The sequence below is a fragment of the Phodopus roborovskii genome, unplaced genomic scaffold (genome assembly GCF_943737965.1).
Source record: "Phodopus roborovskii unplaced genomic scaffold, PHOROB, whole genome shotgun sequence".
Classification (NCBI taxonomy): domain Eukaryota; kingdom Metazoa; phylum Chordata; class Mammalia; order Rodentia; family Cricetidae; genus Phodopus; species Phodopus roborovskii.
Genome location: NW_026126613.1, coordinates 320,986 through 340,926, shown reverse-complemented (window position 1 = coordinate 340,926; position 19,941 = coordinate 320,986). Strand labels below are relative to the sequence as shown.

General features: G+C 38.8%; 1 protein-coding gene across 1 annotated transcript in view; it reads right to left on the bottom strand.

Annotated features, from left to right (window-relative positions):
• Nucleotides 1-641: 641 nt before the first annotated feature.
• The window catches only part of Shprh (SNF2 histone linker PHD RING helicase), a 56,831-nt gene continuing 37,531 nt past the window's right edge, over nucleotides 642-19,941 (bottom strand). The window contains exons 24-29 of the mRNA XM_051206192.1: nucleotides 18,891-19,079; nucleotides 8,777-8,869; nucleotides 8,030-8,116; nucleotides 7,109-7,287; nucleotides 3,521-3,601; nucleotides 642-2,476 (exon numbers count right to left, since the gene is read on the bottom strand). Of these exons, the coding sequence (XP_051062149.1) occupies nucleotides 2,380-2,476; nucleotides 3,521-3,601; nucleotides 7,109-7,287; nucleotides 8,030-8,116; nucleotides 8,777-8,869; nucleotides 18,891-19,079 (726 nt within the window). The 3' untranslated portion in view covers nucleotides 642-2,379. The remainder of the gene's footprint in view (nucleotides 2,477-3,520; nucleotides 3,602-7,108; nucleotides 7,288-8,029; nucleotides 8,117-8,776; nucleotides 8,870-18,890; nucleotides 19,080-19,941) is intronic.

The window sequence follows — 19,941 nt, the reverse complement described above, 5'->3', positions numbered from 1 at the left end:
TGTGTTGAAACCTTGTGTTAAGACTTTTAATGTTATTAATGATGTGAAGGAGATATTTTTCAGGGGGAAGGGGATGTCTTGAATTCCAGAGATTTGTGCAAACTATGCATATAACATGACTGAGTTATATTCTCCAAAAGGACTAATTTCTAAAAATAAATGCATTGCCCACTACCTTAAGGTTACATACAAAGAGAAAGTTAATGTTACAATAAACACAGTAAAGCTATCTGGGTTTGAAGCCAAGTCTGTGGAATTAGATAACACAGTACTTACAATTTACATAGATAAATCTTCAGTCCTCGTACATTTATCTCTTGAAAAACTACTCCCTAGCTATAAATGCATTTAAAGGGTTGGGCAATGTCACTTTTTCTCAGTGGTTTGCTAGTACAGTGTCCACACAGGTAAAAGTACAGTGAAAGTGTAAAGAACTGAGAAGGGGAACTAAACTTTCTTCTGCATGCAGCCGAGACGTGGGGATTATGGCACTGCTTAGTTCTGAACTAAGAGAATTATCACAATTTCAATAAAAAAACAAAGGAAATAAAATATGGAATACTGCAGCTTGGCAATTTCATGCAAGTCAATAAAAACCAAAGTCCATATGATCTACAGCTTAGAAACTAAACAAGCCACAATTTAATTTTCCACTAAAGTATTTATTTAATTGAGGTATCTTACTGGAATAAATAAGAGTAGTTTTCCTCTAATACTGGTATAGAATACAAGTATAGAAGATATCAGTATACCAGTTTTTGATTGAAGTACATCAAATTGTTTTCCCTGGAACATAGCACATAAAGCAATACTAGGACACAAAAATCATTACTTGAACAATCTCCTTATTAAAGAATTAGAGCCACCAGGCTTCTGAATCTCTGCATGGCGTATGAGTCGGTGGAAGAACAAATGGGAAGCCAGGGGCCTGGGCTACATGTCATAGGCAAATTTCTTAGTATTTTTGAGCATTAGTTCTTTTAAAATAGAAATGATATTAATTACATCTACTTCACAGGACTGTTAGGAATATTAACTACATGAATATACATGAAAGCTCTTCGTGATATGTAAAAGAGCTGTAAAAATAGTTTAATTTCATATAAAAGAATCAATGCATAGCTCCCTTCAACTAAAGAATAAGCACCCACAATGTGTCGTCTTCAGTTGAACTGTCACCTGTAAACCTGGAGTAGGAGATGCACCTTAGCTAAGCACCAGAGCTCACTGATGAAGGAGGCCCAGGAACTAGTCCAGTACAGCTTTCTGGACAGTTAGGTAGGAGCTAATGAATCCTGAGGGTCACGTGACACCCCAAAAGCTTAAAGGAAAGAAAACAAGACCATTTTTATATCCCATCACAGGGCTAGGATACAAGCTACTTCTTATTTTGTGATTTCAAGGCCATCCATTAATTCTTCACAGAAGAAGAGACAGTTTTATCACTTAGTTATACGCATGAGTGAACACAGCACTCTCCTGCAGTAAGATCAAACACAAGTTCCTAAGGGCAGGGTAACTGAAATGAACACACTATTGTAAATTTAGAAACTAGTAGCTAAAATGGCTAATTAGAGGAACACAGGAAGGGAATACTGTCTAAGATGTCAGTACAATGATGATAAAGAAACAAAGCCATGTTTCTATGCTATAATAAGATATCAAATCATAAAACAGCAATATGTGCAGATACATCCACCTTAAAACACATTAGAAAATTACTAAGAGAATTAAACACCACTGTAAGGTAACTATCAGTACATGTAAAACCACACTGATACCACTTTAACACATTATAGAAAAATGAACTTTCTGTATTTTAACTTTTAGTAGCAAAACACAAAAAGCAAAGTAACTGCCTAATGATTTAGCATTAGGAGCTATACTACTTCAAATTCCAATGACAATGTTACAGTTTAAATTCATGCAAATAACTAGTTGTTATAGTTCAGTATTTTCTTAAAATATTACTGACAAGATAATGGTGACTCATATGCGAAAGATGCTGAAGGCCCTTTCAAAAATGTGATCTACGGTGATTGGGTATTATCAGGACATACAAAACTAGACTGGTTTATTTTCTCTCTTATATACTCTGACTTGTTATTAGAAATGTCTACCTATTAAAAGAAGAGTCTTCAATACCTTTCCTAATCCCTCTGCCTTATCAGTTATAGATAGTCACTGGAACAAAAGGGCTTCAGTAGGAATGTAAAATTAAAATTCATTGTACATGTTCTGAAATTCTCACTAGGCTAGTGTATAACAACAAAAAAACTCATTCAATTTGAAACAGTATTTACTAATATTTACAACTTGGCTTTATCACTGTGAAAGTGAAGTCCTATATCAAAGTCTGTGAAATGACTAAACAGCACTTCATTCCAGCTCCTCCGTTTCTTTAGTAAATAGGTCTGCCAGGTCAGCCACGGTCAATACAGAGGCTTCAGAATGCTTCCCGGACGAGCTTGTGTGACTGCAAGATTTCAAGAAACACAGGGAGAAAGAAAGGCGAGGAGTCAGTGACTGCATGCTTGGCAGTAAACGGAGAACACAAGTCTGTTCCTCTGCTCTCATAACTGAGCCACAGGGAACGACTCCTGTAATAACGGAAGTGTTACACCTCCTGGAAATCAGAGAAAATGCCAAAATAATTCTGAGGCTCTGCTGGAAAATGCTTTCTATGAAAAATTAATAAAAATTCAAAACAACCAGAAAAAGACATCTGACAACTGTTGCTAAGAAGATTCTAAATTCACCACTTACTTTTTCCACTTGTAATAGAGAAGTTCAGTAGCTCTTTCATTACTTTAAGTAACTGAAACAAAAAACACTGCAGCCTGCAGCACGGGGTGACATGAACAAAAAGACTAGATGTAGAGCCCATGGGGTGGCTGGCATCTGTCCTTGTACATCACCAGAGTATGGGAATTTCTGGTTTGAAAATGACTCTGGTACTCAAAGCACCCTGAAGATGCAGCCCCTTCTGAAAAGCTGTCACTTCCTCCATGGGCAAATCCAACCCATCCCATCTGGCAGGGAGGTACAAAGATGATTTTAAAGAAGAATTCCTAATTTGTGCAAATGTTAGGACGTTTAATGACTGCACGGCCAAGTTTCAAAGCTCAGACGGTTTTGACCACTCTGCCACTCTGATGCCTGTGAATCTGACACAATCCACCAGCTGAGACTGCAAATTCAAACTCTCCTATCGACCCGTGATGGCCACTGTGAACTATAAAGCAGCTGTGCACGGTTTCCTTTCACACAAATTGGACAACAGGTAAGACAGAACAATACATTTCATTGAAAAAGTCATCTAATGTGTCAAAGTCAGCTAGTTTGGCACATCACAACACTACCTGAAACAGAATGTTCAAAGCATTAATCGGGAAGTGCTTTGGATAAAATGCTATTCTGTGGTTTAAAAACAGCATTAGTGTTTATATCTTTGTTCTCCAAGCAGAGGAGGGTTACCACTGTCAAACGGTAGGGACCCCACCCATATGCTGTCTCCTACCTCCTCTCAGCAGTTTTCAGCATCGTCTGCATCCGTTCTTCTATTGTTGCTTTAATTAAGAATCTATGTACAATAGTAGGTCTAGAAGGTAAATAATAATCGTAAGCTTAAAAATCATCTTTACACACACACGCTACATTCCCAGGTCCATGGGTGCCCATTTATGGCAGGTACATATGAATGTGCTCGGGGACAGGCCAGTAGTGAAGACCGCCGATGTGGTCTTCATGAGCTAACACTTTCACGAGGGAACACATAGTGAACACATGAGAAAATCAGGTCCATGGACAGATAATGCCCTGAGAAGTAGGAATGAGAGAAGGGAGTTAGATGCTAAGCACAGAAGCAGCAGGAAGAGCCAGCAAACAGAAGACAAAGCATGTTCCTTTATAACCACAAAATGCAGTTCCTGGTCAGGCCCTGCAAAACCACAATATATGATCTGAGCCCTCTCCACCTCTAACCTCTTGTTCACCTGTTTCACTTACAACACACTTGTGCTGTGCTGGCCTGCTGTTGGCCCCTGAAACGTTGTTCGCTATTTCTGAGCATATGCTCATCCCAGTAATGGCCAATGGTTATGCAGAATTTGTTTACACTCGACTGTACTTTGGCAATGCCTCTGCTACTGCGGAGGCAGAGATAAGATAAAATCTGCAGCTGCCCTGGCAGGAGGAGGCCGACTGTGCTTCGGGTCAGTGGGGTAAGAAGTAGTCAGAAGATGAGAGGCATCTGTGAGACAGACGCAAGAGTCAAGGCTGAAGCAGTTTGAACGTAAGACATTAAAAAGAAATATATAGGAGAGTCCGAGGTTGTCTGAGCAAGAACAGATGAGGAGAGTCACATTTAAATGTGAGGAAAGCTTGGGCTGGCTGAGAGTAGTAAGGGTGCAGTTTGTTTTTACTTATGTCAAACTTGAGCTATCTAGTCTATATCCTGGGAGAGATGTAAACTTCCTAGATACATGTACAGATACAGATCCTGACTAGATCTAAGCTGGTAACTTCTGCAGCTTCCCAATTAGGCTCTAATATGATCCCTGACTCTATTTCCTACCTGTTTCAGTCTAGTAGTTCGGGGTTGAAAGATCAGCCAGTATTCAGCCACTAGAGAGTTCCAACCTCTACCAATACTCTGACCAAGGGGGCGATCCTGTCTCAGACTGCCTCCTTAGACTGCTGCTCAGACTACATCTGACTCTGTGAATCCCTCAGACTGCCCAAGCTCCTGACTCCTCCTGCCTTATGTTCCTTTCTAAGTGCAGCCATATTGCTCCTGTCTCAACCTCCCTAGTGCTGGGATTAAAGGTGTGTGCCGCCATTGCTAGGTCTGCACTCGGATCTTCAGGCAAGCTTTACTTGTTTGATCTTAAACAAAATATCACCACAGACTCCTGACTTACAGATGTCACACTGATTTTATTGTCTGCTTAATCGTTCTTTCTTAAGATACTAGCGTGACTGTACCAATTTCTTTCACGCTTTGGTCAGATGTTACCTCTCAGTAAGGTCAGGTTTCAAGTCATTTCTGCTCTTATCTTCCCACCCTGTTCAGCATTTCCAGACCCTAACATGACACATTCTTTACTTACATCTGTTGCATACTAACTGTTGCTAGACCAACCTGCTTGTAAGTTGCATGAAGACATCTAAAATTCTTAAAATTACGCACGACACATGGCAAGTGTTCAGTAAAAGTGTAATGAAAGAAGCGTGTGGGGACTGATGAACGCGACTGCTCAGGTAGATAGTGGAAAGAAAGAACTCCATGAGGCAAGACTGCCGCAGGGGAGGAGGACACAAAGATTCAGCTAGTCTCTCAAAAGAAAACATCTGTTTAGTGGGCAGAGATGGCCTTAAAGCAGAGACAAGTCCTATCTATGCTTTAGGATAATACAGGTATAACAAGAAGCCAGTGTTCAGGGCCGGCAAGACGGTCAACTAATAAAAGCACATGGTAAGTCTAACAACCTGAGCTTGATCCCTAGAACTCATGTTCCTTAAAAAAGTCAGTTGTAAGCATAGGCCAGTAAGCCTGCAAAGTATGGAAACCAGAAGAAAGGCAAGTAAGATAGCCTCAACAAAACGGAAGGCAAGCGCTAACCTCTGAAGCTGTCCTTTGACTTCTAAATGTACAACGTGGCATGTGGACACCTCACTTACACAGACACTAAACTTAACTGCATTATAAATGACATTTGTAAGTACTTTAGCACAACTGTGTATTGGTTATGGTTGTACTATGTTGCCTTTTTTTTTTTTTTTTTTTTTTTTTTTTGGAAGAACACAAAGGCTTATCTTGGTCATCAATTGGATGAAATTTAAAATTACCACGGAAACAAAACTCTTAGTGCATCTGCATGGGGAATTTCAAAAACGTTGAAGACTTCTGTGCAGAAGGGAGATCCACCCTGAATGTGGGCAGCGACATCCCACAGACAGGGATTGAGACCGAATGAGGACAAAGCAAGCTAAGAATCAGCATTTATCTGCCCGAGTTCCCTGACTCTGGTTGCAATATGACCAGCCACGTCCTGTCTCTGCCACTTTGACTTTCCCACTCTACTCACCAAAGTGTGAGCCCAAATAAACACTTCCTTCCTTGGCTGCTTGTGCTTGGAGTTTGACACAGCAACGAGAAACGTCATTTAAACACAGAACCTATGCCATCCCATTTAAAATTAAAGCTGTCAGGTCCTGACAAGCAATGTTGACTTACTACTCCTTTCTCATGCTTTCCTACAGCAGTTAGCTCTAGACCCCTCACCACCCTAACAATGTCAGTCCCCCCTTTCTATTCCCCCTCCACTTCTACACGCAAGGCTCCATGTCTGTTTTCTACTCTGACTTTACAATAATCAGTCCTTACGCCTAATGCCTTTCTTTGTTCTTCAGGGCACAAAGCATGTGGTTTTGTTCACAAATCTCTCAACCATCTTTTCCTTGTGGTACACAGTAGCCTCTTATGTATGTTGCTAGATGGGAACGATTTTTGTCATATATGATTATAATCTTCAGTATGTAGTATGCGCCTGATATGTTAGGTGCTCAGTATGTGTAGGTCTTCAAATTTTCAAGGTCTCTAACATCCATGAGGTAATATAACTAGGGAGTTGTGTTACAGATACCCATATAATCTGTTACTTGAATAAAGGAAGCACCTATCACATAATAACCATGATTACTTTTTTGTTCAGGTACCACAGTAAATCTAATTATTTTTTACTACCCTGACTTATTGCTTCATTCATGTGTGTGTGCACATGCATGCAAGGGCCAGGGAGCCCATGCGGACATGTGGCAAAGTGGAAATTCCCACACCTGACTTCATGTGAGGGTTAGACTATGTATAATGTGAAATATACATCAATTTCATGTTTAGACTTAAGACACCTTCCTCAAGATATCTCATTAAAGGTATGTACATACTCTAGAAGGCAAAATACAACAAATCAGACTCTAAAACATTTCTGGTCCTAAACATTTCAGGTAAACAAACAGGCCACATTGAACATAAATAAAGAATTTAAATGCTGAGTTAGTTTCTATAACCTGAGGCAAAGTGGTTGATGCTAACTGCATTCCTTACTTTGTCTGTCCAATTCTGTGTACCCTTCCAATGGCCTGAAGCTCATGGGCAGGGTTCAGGATGGGCTCCACCAAGAGCACGTGAGTGGCTTCAATGATAGTTAATCCATTAGAGCCCGTGTGTAGGGGCAGCAGCAAAATATTGATTTGAGGATCATGCTTAAATGCTGAGAGGTTCTCCTAAAAAAAAAAAAGAAAGAAAAAAGAAAACAGGATGCATTTTAATTTTAGCCAGTTCTATTAAAATAAGAGTAGTTTGTTATAGCGCAAGATGAATATGGCAGTGAAAACTCAACACTAATCCGCGAATTTTAGAAACTGGAATGTTGTTTTTCTTGATCTTGAAGAAGAAAATCATACAAACACTTTTGCTTTTATAGCATACAGTAAAAAGTCATATCATAGATATATGTGATACATGAAAACTGAATTATATGAGTATAGAGGAAAATGAAGAAGAGAAAAAAATATGGAAGAATTAATGTGAGTTAAGACAGAATCCCACTACATTTTAGTAGTGCTTACGTGTGGTGTGTCTCAGAGTATGTGGGTGTGACTGTGCAGAATGTGATATAAATGAAATTTTAACCACATGTACTTTGATGATATATGTGGTGTGTATGTGTGTAGAATATAATCCCAGGGTACAGCAAAAGAGATACTGCAAGGCCATTTTTCTACATTAAGAAAAAGGATCTCAAGTCAAAACATTTTTTTTTTAAGATTTTCTTTTCAGGTATTACTGAATACATCAAAAGTGTCTATAGTTTTTCTACTTTGCTTTAAAACATTAATTCTGTAGATAATCAAGAACTTAAACTCTCCTTCAGGGTTCAGGAGAGAAGATAAACTAAGTCAGCAAGTAAACAGCAGTTTCAGTTAGCACCTGATCTGTTAAAAACACAAGGGAAACTCAACATACCTGGAATGTCTTAATGCGACTGATTTGCGTAAATTCCATGTTGTTGTCGGTGAGAGCTTTTGAAATAATATCTAATACATCTTGCCACTAGAACATAAAAGTGAGGAAAATAGTGTTTACACACAGAAGGTTTGAGAAGAAACAATAACTAAACCACAGTAACAGTTACAAGAACAAAAACAAACCCAAACCCTCAGATAGAGTACCTACAATACTAGTTAGCTTTGCTGGGAAACAGCTTTTCCCCCCATAAAATACTAGCTGAAAGGTAGTGTAGTAAAATATAAGCATCACTGAAAATAGTTAAAATATATAATACAAAATAATGGACTATTTAATATAGTTTCTTATCTTTCTAAATGTAAAATCAGGGCTTTTACTGTATTTATATTTTTAAATTATACTTTGTAGTTCATTAACTAACAAAATTATACTTTGTAGTTCATTAACTAACACTCCTTAAATAGTCAAATTAATTTGTGAATGAATCTTTCAAGGTTATAGATTCTCACTTTTAAAATATCAAAATAAAGTCTCTTACTGAAATTAATATAAAATCTTATAGAAACTGTCTTTATAAAGTATAACATTTCTCTAAAGATAAATATAAAAGGGCATAGGAAGAAAAACCCAACAGTAATTCTGAATCTTAACTACATTTCAGTAAGCATTTAAAAATAGTTCCCAGATAAATACTAAGGAGAGGCAGAAAACCAGCTGGACTGAAGCGAGAAGCCTTGATCATACCGTAGAGAAAACGAGTGCTTTGGCCCCTGGGTCTCTAAGCTGTATTTTCATCAGCGTTCTGACCACAGCTTCCACTTTTGTAGAATGGCTACCCTTTGAACATAAAGGGGAAAATACATTAATACCAAAAACCTAGTTAAGAATGAAAAAAAAAAAAAAAAAAAAAAAGAGAATGGAAAAAATTTGGCATAAAACATTTCATTCAAATTATATGTAACAGAGACACTTCACAAATATTTATGTGCTTAGTCTTTTTGTTTGTTGAGAATTTTCTTTATTCTCTAATTGTACAACTGAAAAAGTTTATATTCAAGATGTGTAAGAGACAGCTCAGTGGTAAGCATCCTTGGCATGAGCCTGATGATCTGAATTTGATTCCCAGGGCCCACATGGTAGGAAAAAACCAACATTTACATGTCCTCTGACTCCATATAATGTGCCATGTCATTGATATGCTCCCTGACCTCCAAATATAAGAAAAAGCATTTCCTAAAAGAATCTACATCTAGTTAATTGGACAGAAAATCATACTAGAAAGTCATAAAGTAATGATACCAAACACTTTTTACTTAGATTTTTAGTTACTAAATTTTGTTACAGCAAAGAAACAGAGTATGTATTTGATGGGATATGTCATTCTGTAAATATGTTTCTTATATTGGTTAATGAATAAAGCCCTGTTGGCCTACAGGAAAGCAAGACAGGCGGGACTAAGAGACAAGGATGACTCTGGGAGATGTAGTAGAGTTGAAATGTAGGACCAAGAGGTCCGGGCCCTCTCTCTCCGGTAAGATAAGATCACATGGAAACACTTAGATCGATAGAAATGGGTTAATATTTAAGACAGAGCTAGCCAGTAAGAAATGCTAGTAACCAGCCTACAGCTTTAAGGTTAATACACTGTCTCTACATGTTATTTGGGGCTGGTGCGGCCGTGGGACCAGGCTGGCGGGAAACTGCTCGTAACATGTATTCAAAACCCGTCCTCACCACTCTCATTCCTCTTATATAGAAATGCAAGCATACAAAGAGTCAAAATCCAAGGAACTTTGCCAAACGAAGTATTCAACCAATGAGTAAAACTTCCTTGCAATGTCATGACCAGTGACAGACACACACATGATGTCATCTAACACACAGATAGATAGATTCACTCTATATAAGAGACTGATTTTTTTCATCTTTCAGAGCTATTCAATCAAAGGAATATGGTAATGGAAAAGTGGCTTAAAACCTGAGAAATAAACAAATGATGAACCTGTAGTGAGTTTGTTTAACTTAACACCTGGCAGATAAACCATCAGTAACTAATCTTTTCAGACCTTAAATATGAACACCATAATGACTTAAATTAACGTGTGGGGGAGGAGCCAGACAAACCCAAAAAGCAAAAGTATTTCCACAGCAGCATTTGTCCTCTCCTCAATGCTCTCAATTCATGTATTTGCACATAAAAGAATACAGACAGGTAACCAAAGAAACAAAGAAGTTACCCTAATTTAATGTCCAGACAGGGTTATGACAAAAAATGTTTTAAATCTTCCTGATAATAATTACTCTTTTAGATAGATAGACTCAATTATACATACAAGGTTAGAAAAAATGTAAGGGCACCATCCTATCTCAGTCTATGGATTTAAAATAACAAAGAAATAAAAACAAGAAATGAACACAAAGTGACAATTGAGGCCTTTCGATAGAACCATTCCTGTCCCCTGCAATGTGCTACTTTGAAAGCATTTCACTTGCTATTGCTCACTGGGTAAAAGCACATGCTGCCAAGCCTGCTGACCTCAGTTCTACCCTTTGAACTTCCACGGTAGAAGAGGCAACAACCCCACAAGTGTCCTCTTAACCTCCACATGCACATTCATGTCAACACACAAGCAACACAACTCAAATGAAGATAACACAAGCCCTTCAATATACAGAGCTGCTCCTTACAAAAAGTTCAAGAGAAACCATCATCTTCTGTAAGTAACAAATGAGATGCTAACTCTGTGTAAGCAAAGATCAGCACATTCTCCAGGTATCTAATTTTGTTGGCTCTCAAAACAAAACAATCCTCGTGGGCCTCACTTACAAATTGTCACTGATTCTCAATCGGTATATGCTTTCTATTGTCTAAATCACACAACTAGGACAGGAATTTTGGCTCTAGGGCAACAGGTGCTTTCACAGTACTGCTGGGGACTAAACCCAGGGCAAGTGCATGCTACCCACGCTCAATGTATAAGCCACACTTCTAGCCCTTTCCCTCAGATTATAAGATGTTATGTTCAAAATTCATTGCCTCTGGGAACCTATCTTGATAAAAGACCGAAATTTGTTAAGTGAAAAGAAAATGCTTTAGATAATAAAGGATTACTGAAGTCACATAGAAAAAGAAGTAACACATGATCTCTCCAAGTGTGTATGCAAGTCTCCCAGTCAAACTCAGAGATCACTGATAAAGCTAGAGTTACTAGCCAGCTTACTCAGAGTATTCCCTTCTCTACCTTCCAATGCTGGAATGAGAAGCCAGCTGCCATGCCCACGTGACATATATGTGTGTTCTGGGGATGTGAACCATGGTCCTCATGTGTGGTGTGCACTATGACCATTGAGCCATGCCCCCAGCACTGGGTACCATATTTTCTTAATGCAGTTATGAGTCTGTGAACACGGGGTGATTCTGCCTTGACTACTGCGAATGAATAATGCTTCAATGAACTGTGACAAGGGTTTTAGTACTCTGTTCATATCTATTATGGCAGGTAAACATTAAAATAGCTAATAAAGAAATGAACTCAAACCTTTCCCTTAAGTATAACATAGAATAAACTAGAGTTTTGGATAGGAAGTCAACACTTAAAAAAATAGCAGAAATATATCAGCACCAAAGTCCAACAAAGGATATTTCTTATGAAATCTGGCCTATATCATATACAGTAGCATAAGGCAAAATAAGAAATGCCCAGTGGAGTCTTACTCTAATAGGTGTGACTAATTTATTTTAATCAGATTAAAACAGAGTAGTCATACGTTTTTGCTGCAAAATTCAAAGAATTTAAATTCTGGGTTAAGCATTTTTACTGTGCTGAAAGGATAGACAGAAGTCTCTCTTTCCATCTGTTTGGTGGACTAGAAGAATTATTATAAACCTAAAGCAAACAGGGAGCATCTGGCTTAGAAATTTGGCCATCCTTGCCCATCTAGAACAAAACTGCTATATTAAAGCAATTCTTTAATTGCTTTAATGTGTTCTGTGGGGAAGAGAGTGCAGCAATAGAAAATATGCAGGGGACACAAAGACACATCATAGTTGGCTTAACTCCTCCTTCACATCAGTTACCATCTGCTGAGACCCCTTATTAAAAGAGAGACAAGGAAGTAGGAGATAGTCAAGTCTCCCTGCTGCAGTAACAATAGACTACTTGACCTGATTTGAATAAATGAAATTATGCTAATAGAAAAAAATCATTGCTTTATATTTTTAATAACTTTTAATAAAAGTAAATGTGTGTGTGTGGGTTAGAGTTGGAAGTAATCTACGACTCTAAAAAGGAAGCACACTGCCTAGTATGTCCCTTTGTACCCAGCCTATTTCTGTCTACACGAGTAGTCAGAGAATGAGTGATGGGGGGAGGGGTTTTTGAAGGGAGAAAGAGGGAGGGGAGAGAGTTCTACTATTTTATTTTCTGGGGATTCCAACAGTTCTGTTAGGTCCACTTGTACAATTACAGGTCAAAATCCTACAGAACACCAGAGAAAGCCAACCCAGTCTAATTGCTAACAAACAGAAGAAAGGACATTTGTGTTAGAATACCTGCATAAAAAAGCCATATTTTCAGAGATTTTAATCTATTATATATTAATGTATAGGCTACGCAAGTACAAGAAATGCACAGTGTAGTGTACACGAAACATAGCCTGTCAAGTTCTCTATTAGGGGAGATACAGTAACTTACCAGCACAAGGCAAAATGAATTCATGGTAAGAAGCACCGAGAACTCTAAAATTGGCCATTCATATTTTCTGGCAAAATTTCTTAAAGCTGTCTAATGGAGAATGAAGGATTTTATGGATAAATAAATACCAAGTTGCTTTAGAAAAAAGGAAGATAATTAGGAAAAAACAGATTTGGGTGCTTAGAAAATTGTTTGAAAGGAGAGGAGGAGGAGCAGAACAAAAGGGAATTATGATTAAATTACACTATATACTCTTATGAAAAAAATGTTACAATGAATCCCACCATACACTTAATATATCTTAATAAAAACTAAAAGAACTGGCCAGACTGTAGTGGCACACGCCTTTAGTCTCAGCACTTGGGAGGCAGAGACAGGAGGATCTCTGTGAGTTCAAGGCCAGCCTGATCTACAGAGTGAGTTCAAGGCCAGCCTGGTCTACAGAGTGAGTTCCAGGACAGTCAGGGCTACTCAGAGAAATTCTGTCTCAAAAAATGAAACCAAAAAAAAAAAAAAAAAAAAACACCAAAAAAACGTGCAAAGCTCAGTGACAGATGATTAGGAAGATACTCTTTGCTTTATAACATCATTCTATTTGATTCTATGGTGAAAAAAATTACATTATAATACTGCACATGCTACTGGCTTTTTTGTTCTGGATATAGATGAGCTTATAATTGCATAATAAATGTGGCTACCACATATATTATGACATAGTCATACAATAAAAATTAAACATACTAATGAGGGAGAAGGAAAGAGGAATAGATGCATTCATTCCTTCATATTTTACAAAGAAGAGACAGTGGACTCTGACCTCTGCTAGCACTCAAGGAAAAAGTCTATGTATTGGAAGTTATAGAGGCTATCCCTAGAACCAAATCAGAATGCATTCACAGTAACAGAGTAAAAAGAGAATGGAGATAAACATCAGCTTTCACTGTGTGACATTTTGAAGTTACTTTTCCTTTTTCATGTGTTAGTCCAGGGATATACAGGTGCTCATTTACCACAGTGAGCTGTCTCTGGATCGTATCCCTATTCCCCTGCCATAGGCCGCTGTATGTACAGTATTACTGCCACGGATACCTGCCACAGAAGAAAAGTGCCTACGCCAGGTGTGGGTCCGTCACATCTGAAGCAGGACAGTAACATTTTATTCTTGTAGTCATTACTTAGAGTAACATACAGATAAGATAGTATGAGAATTAAATGTCCTAAGACTGCAGTTTTTGAAATTTTCCTCTGATAAATGTAATTTCAAAGGTGACAAATTCACTCAGCGTGGTTTGCTCTGCTTTCTAATCAAGAAAAGGCTGTACTTTAGTCAGTAGTATGAACAACTGGAATGGTACGGGGTGGTACCTTAGAGGTGTGTAACTTGTACAGGGATGTTCAACGGCTCCTGCAATTATTCACTAGAATAACAGTGATTATTTTGGTACCTGCACTTTTCCATCTGGAATAAGGCTAGCTCTTCCTCGTGCCAACCTGTCGTGTTGTTTCCCTTCACACCCGTTCACCCATGCTGCTGTGACACACAAAGCACAGCCCAGTTCTGAAGCTTCTGAGTGACCTCACGAAGCAGGGATACTTTTCCAGCCTATGCCAGCAGCGAGAGCTAGGTTTTCCACTCTCGTGTGCTACTTTACAAAGCGCAATAGAAACTTTCTCCAGGCTGTACGCAATCTTATGTATAAGGTAGGCCTCCAAATTATTTTCCAGCTTTTTAAAACAATCTGCATTATGATTTCAGATTTAAGTTACTATCTTAAAAAGGTTACAGGTCATATTTGGATCAAAGGGATACAGTATAACCTCCAATCTAGACATTTACTGAGGGCCTATTGCATGCCACGCCAGAGGGTTAGGGTACAGCAGAGAATCATGTCTCAACTCAATCTGATGAGTTAACGGTCCAAGAAGTACTGTTTACAAAGAGATAATTAAATGAAGGCAATTTACACTTATGTCTTCAAAGTCTCTATTGTGTGGTCAATGTATTGCACGGCATGGCTGCTTTTCAGCATGAATGACTAATAATTCAGAACTGCAATTGGTAACTGGGTCACTGAATGGAAACTTTTTCTCTTTTGACAACAGAATTACATATATTATATATATATATGTATACATACACACACACACACACACACACACACACACACACACATATATGCCCATTCTAACAAAAACATCAATATCATTTTCATTTTATCAGTTAACACTGATGTATAACATATTTGATAGTTCATATAGGGTATTCAGACGTATATATAAATACAATTATGTGTAGATTTAATTTACCAGCTTATTGTATGCTTATTTTAAACTCACTCAGAATTTTATAGTCTTTTCTATCCAGATGTTTAATTATATTTTGGAAGGTATAGTCATGCCAGCTCTTGATAACTGGAAAAGCAAAACAAACAAACAAACAAACAAACAAACAAAAAACCTCATTAGAATTCTGTATGTTGTCGCTGTACTGACCGTCTTGGAATTAGAAGGTAAATGCAGTATTTTCTCTGAAAAGTTCCGTAAGTCATCTCTAAGGTTAATAGATGTACTTACTAAAACCAAAGATCCTGGGTCATATCCCATCTGCAGTAAATACTAACTCGTTGAGACCAGGCCTGAAAAGCCTACTATTAAAAGCACCCTGGCTGATCATGAGATACTCCAAACCTAAGATGATGAAGTAATAATAGTGCATGTGTGGCTGGGACAGGTGCTATTTTGCTGTGGCTATCTACATGTAACATTTTGTACTGAACAGAAACTTATGGACCAAGACTCCTGTTGAGTACAGGGCTGGGTTTACAGCAGCAGAAGTGCTTTGTATGAAACCTAGCCAAACACAGGACACGAGAACAAGTCACATGGGGCTATGTCCTGCCAGGAGACCTACTTCACATCCAAAATGCCTTGCAGTTGTCAGAACTTGCAAGGGGAATTTTGTTTACTTTGTGAAATGCCCAGTAGGTTCCAAGGTCACTTAGGAATGCTGCCACACTGTTGTTATGGGTGATGCAGTTTTTATTTAAGAGCATACACCAAAGGGTTACTGGTACTCTCAATATCTTATTTCTATGCTTAACTAACAGGGTGCCTTATCCAGTTTCCAAAGATATCATCAGCAAAAAAAATGCCAAAGATGATTTATTATTATTTTTACATTCTCTGAATAGCTTTTATATGATCTTAAGTTATATAAATAAGCACTATGTATGTTGTCATATTGTCTGCCATGTATGAAAGTTTTATCATGAATATTTAGATTGAAATAAAACCCTTAAGGTCATTTATAATATTTAAGTGCCAAAAACTTGACAATAAAAGACAAGAACTTTCAGGTCTAGAAGTTGTATGAACAAAGTAAGAGAGTAGGTGAACTCTGAAAACATTACAGACACTTGGAAGAGCAAGTGACAGACAGTAGGGTATAAATGGGACAGAGTCAAAGGGGTGACAGGTAACAAAAGGCAGAAGTGTCAGACACAAACGGCGACAGAAAAAGCAGAGAGAAACAAGCACACATGTGGTAAGAAATAACGTGAAGAAGGGGAAGACGGGTGAGATTGGTTTATGTAATATGTAAAATAGTCATGTTTAATGACAAAAGAAATGCACGCATATCTGTGTCAATGGTAGGAAGAAACTATCTCTACTAAAGTCTCTAATCCATTTTCTAAATAAGACAGTTTATAATTCGCGTATTCCCCAATACCCATGAAAGGCAAGCAGCAACAGTGTTTCAACACGGATAGCCCTTTCCCACCAGGGCAGCAAACCTAACTGTCCTGGGTATAGGAAAGCTGCCACAAATGAACAGGTGTTTGCCTCTGATGGGTCCAGTGACTCAGTGCCACAGCTGTGCAGTTTACTGGCAGCTAGAGCAACCTCTTCCTAAACTCCCTGTACAAACAAAGCAGGACAGAAGTTCTGCCTCACACTGGTTCATGACGCTGTCATTATGTTTCCCCCGGTAAGATGAGCTGCCTCCTCTTACCCACCAATGCCACTTGTGGCTATTGGCATACACGCAGCTGAAATGAGAAAGAGAAGAGAAAACAAGTACTACCCTCAGGAGAAGGGGAGAGAAATACAGGAGCACAGAGAAGAGTAAGAGCATACTCCTAGGACAACAGTCCTAGGAGTAGTGAGTAGGACAGTGACCACCAAAGCCTCAGGGCTGGCAATTGGGTTGCTCTAATTATCTACTTCATTTTACAGCTTCTTGAGGCATCCTTTAAACACACATCCATCCAAAGGATTTAGCGACAGACTAGGTGATCCTTAGGTCATGATGTCTTCTCCTCACTTATCCTTCTGGAACTGAACTGCAGTTCATGCTTCTGTACTCACCCTTCCCGTTACCGTCTTACACTCTTAGACATTTTACTGGCAGAATAAATGCTTTAAGACCACAACCACCACACACACAGTTATATGAAGGTTTTAGACTCATAGAAGCCCTGTTCTTTTTCTCTGTTATTAGAGCATAGCTGCCTTCTGAGCCCTCTGAAATAGAAAATGCTTATGTGTGTGTGTTCTGCATTTAGGCATCAGCATTGCCTTCTTTGGTCCCTAACACAAATAAATTTGCATTCTCATGATCCTCAGGTAGTTCACTTACCCGCTAATTCGGTTATCGTTTACTAAACAGCATCTTTAATTTGTTAAACACTTGGGCATCTCATTCACAACTCTGGCTTTTCTATTTCTAAGATTATCAACAGTTGGCCATTTTCACTCTTTATTTATTAATTTCCCGTATACACCCCGATTTCCTATTCTGATTTTTCTTCGCACTCACTGCACTGAGCGTTCCTTCTGAAGCCATCTCATCATCGAGATCCTGTCATTACTTCAGAAAAGCTCAGGTTGGCTTTTACTTTATGTATATTTATTAGAATTGGAAAAAAATCATGTCTATACTTTTTGCTCTAATTTGCTCAAATTCCTTCTCCATACCCCTGCCACCAAACTACATAATTTGTGAGAACAGCAACCACATCTTGACGTCAGTTCAAACTGCAAGGCCTAAAATTCCATCTTCCTGGAGCATAGGAGATATCCAAAAAGTATACATGGCAAGAAAGAATGGAAATTTGTCCCAACTCTGGGATTCTGTTTATCTAAACACACAGTGAGCAATGAAATTGACACTTTAAAGTTTATAAAAATATCAAGAAGGGAAAAAACAACTACCAATTATTTAATTGAATTGTAGGTTTCTTAGTAGGAAGAACACTCTAACGAATACCTAATTCTGTCAGTAATTTTAAGCTGCCTCCAACTCTGCTCAGAAAACACATTCCTAAAAAGAACCCAGAAGAAGGACTTAATGAGTAGTCAATTTCCTGCTTAAGCATTAGCCCTATATTGTTTCTCTGTTCAGCTGGCCCCCAGTGCCTATTACATTTAAACACTGATTTGCCTTTTAACCAAGTCTGTTAGAAAGATTTTAAGAGGATGTATAAGAAAATCAAGTTAACAAAACACCTAATAAGTGCTTTTTACTAAGTGAACACATACTTTGAGCAGAAATTCTAGTGCATCTTGTTTGTATATTGCATTGGTAATGTTTTAAGATTCTGAATAAAACACGGTAAAGTTAGGAATATAGACTCAAGTTTAACTATCTTCTGAAATGTCAGTCCACAGTGTTTTAAAGCATACTGTGACACTCTTATGATAATTAACTAAAGCCAGGAACCCTCTACTGTCCTTTAGTTTGGACTAACTATGAAGAAAGCTTAAAAAAAAAATACTTCAACAAAAACTATACATTTGGGTTAAACTAAACTGTTCTTTAGAGCTAAACAGTGAACCCAGGGTCTTGGGGATGCTAGGCGAGTGTTCCAGGAACACCGTTAGGGTGGCCCGGGGCCTGACCTCAGTGAAGAGAAGCCCAGACAGGAGAGGGCTTCGGCTCTCAGTGACATGACTGCAGAGAGCCGTGTTGGTTGCTGGGTGCTGAGCTCTCTCCCTCTCTCCCACAAGGGGGTGGTGGGGTAAAGCTGAGGCCTCCAGGTCGTCTGTCCAGCGCACAGTGGTTTACCCCTCTCGGTGCCAATCCCTTTACTGCTTTACCGCATTAGACACTAACCGCGGTGGCCCCGCCTTGACTGCCTGCCTGTGTCCCTGACCTATGTTACCTTCACAGGGATATCGTCCTCTTGGTTTGCTTTCTCCGAGGTAAAGACATAGGACACGTCTTTGTGTGACGTGGTCTGGCGGCAGATGGCACACTTGATGGAGCTTCGATGAGAGCCGACACTGTACTGTTCAATTATGATAGACGTGCACTCATTACAGAAACAGTGTCCACAGGTCAGCACCGCCCACTGAGAAGAACACATATGGTTGGTGAGAAGGTCAGTGAGGCCTTCCTATCCACACACACATAAGCAGAGAGAGAGAGACGACTTACAACTTCAATTTCCTGGTACTTCATGTAGGATATGTTTTCAGATTATTTTCATTCTAAGAGAAATACATTGTCATAATTCTCACCTTCACTTACCTTAGTTACTCAAGCCTTATAAGAAGCTAGTGTTCTTGTTTCAGATTTAGAAAAAGACATTATGGATTACTTTCTCAGCATTCTGACAGCAGATGATGAAGAACTGAGAGGAACATCGATTTGCAGATGATACACTCATTGCTACTCAATTAGTTTACAGTTTCAGTCCCTAACACATTTATATAGAAACTGAGATGAGTTGATGTTTCAGCTGTTTTGAGTGACACAGGAAATCCAACTTTTGTGGGGCCCTTGCTGCTCTGTGCAGTGGGGTCCGGGGGCTTTCAGCTATGTTGGTTTGTCCAGGATTTGGACATGTCTGTGTTTATACTGAAAGGGACAGGCAATTCTTTGAGAGGGGTCCAGGAATCTCCTTGGAAAGCAATTCACACTAGAGGTAGAACGAACTGGGGCAGACAGCTTGGTTTTAAAACAGTCTCTGCAAAAGAAGTTAATTTGATTCAGTTGGGTGACACTTTTCCTATGGCTCCCTTGTTTCATCTTTGCTCTCAAGGGGTTAACTGCAAATTCTCAGACCTGTGTCATCTGGGTCTGCTTCACACTGTAACACTGTTCGGTACCCTGTGGACCTCAAGTGACACTGGAAATGCAGTATACTTGTATGACAGACAGCGCTGTTGTGACTCACAGAAATTCAACTGATAAGGCACAGAGCAAGATAG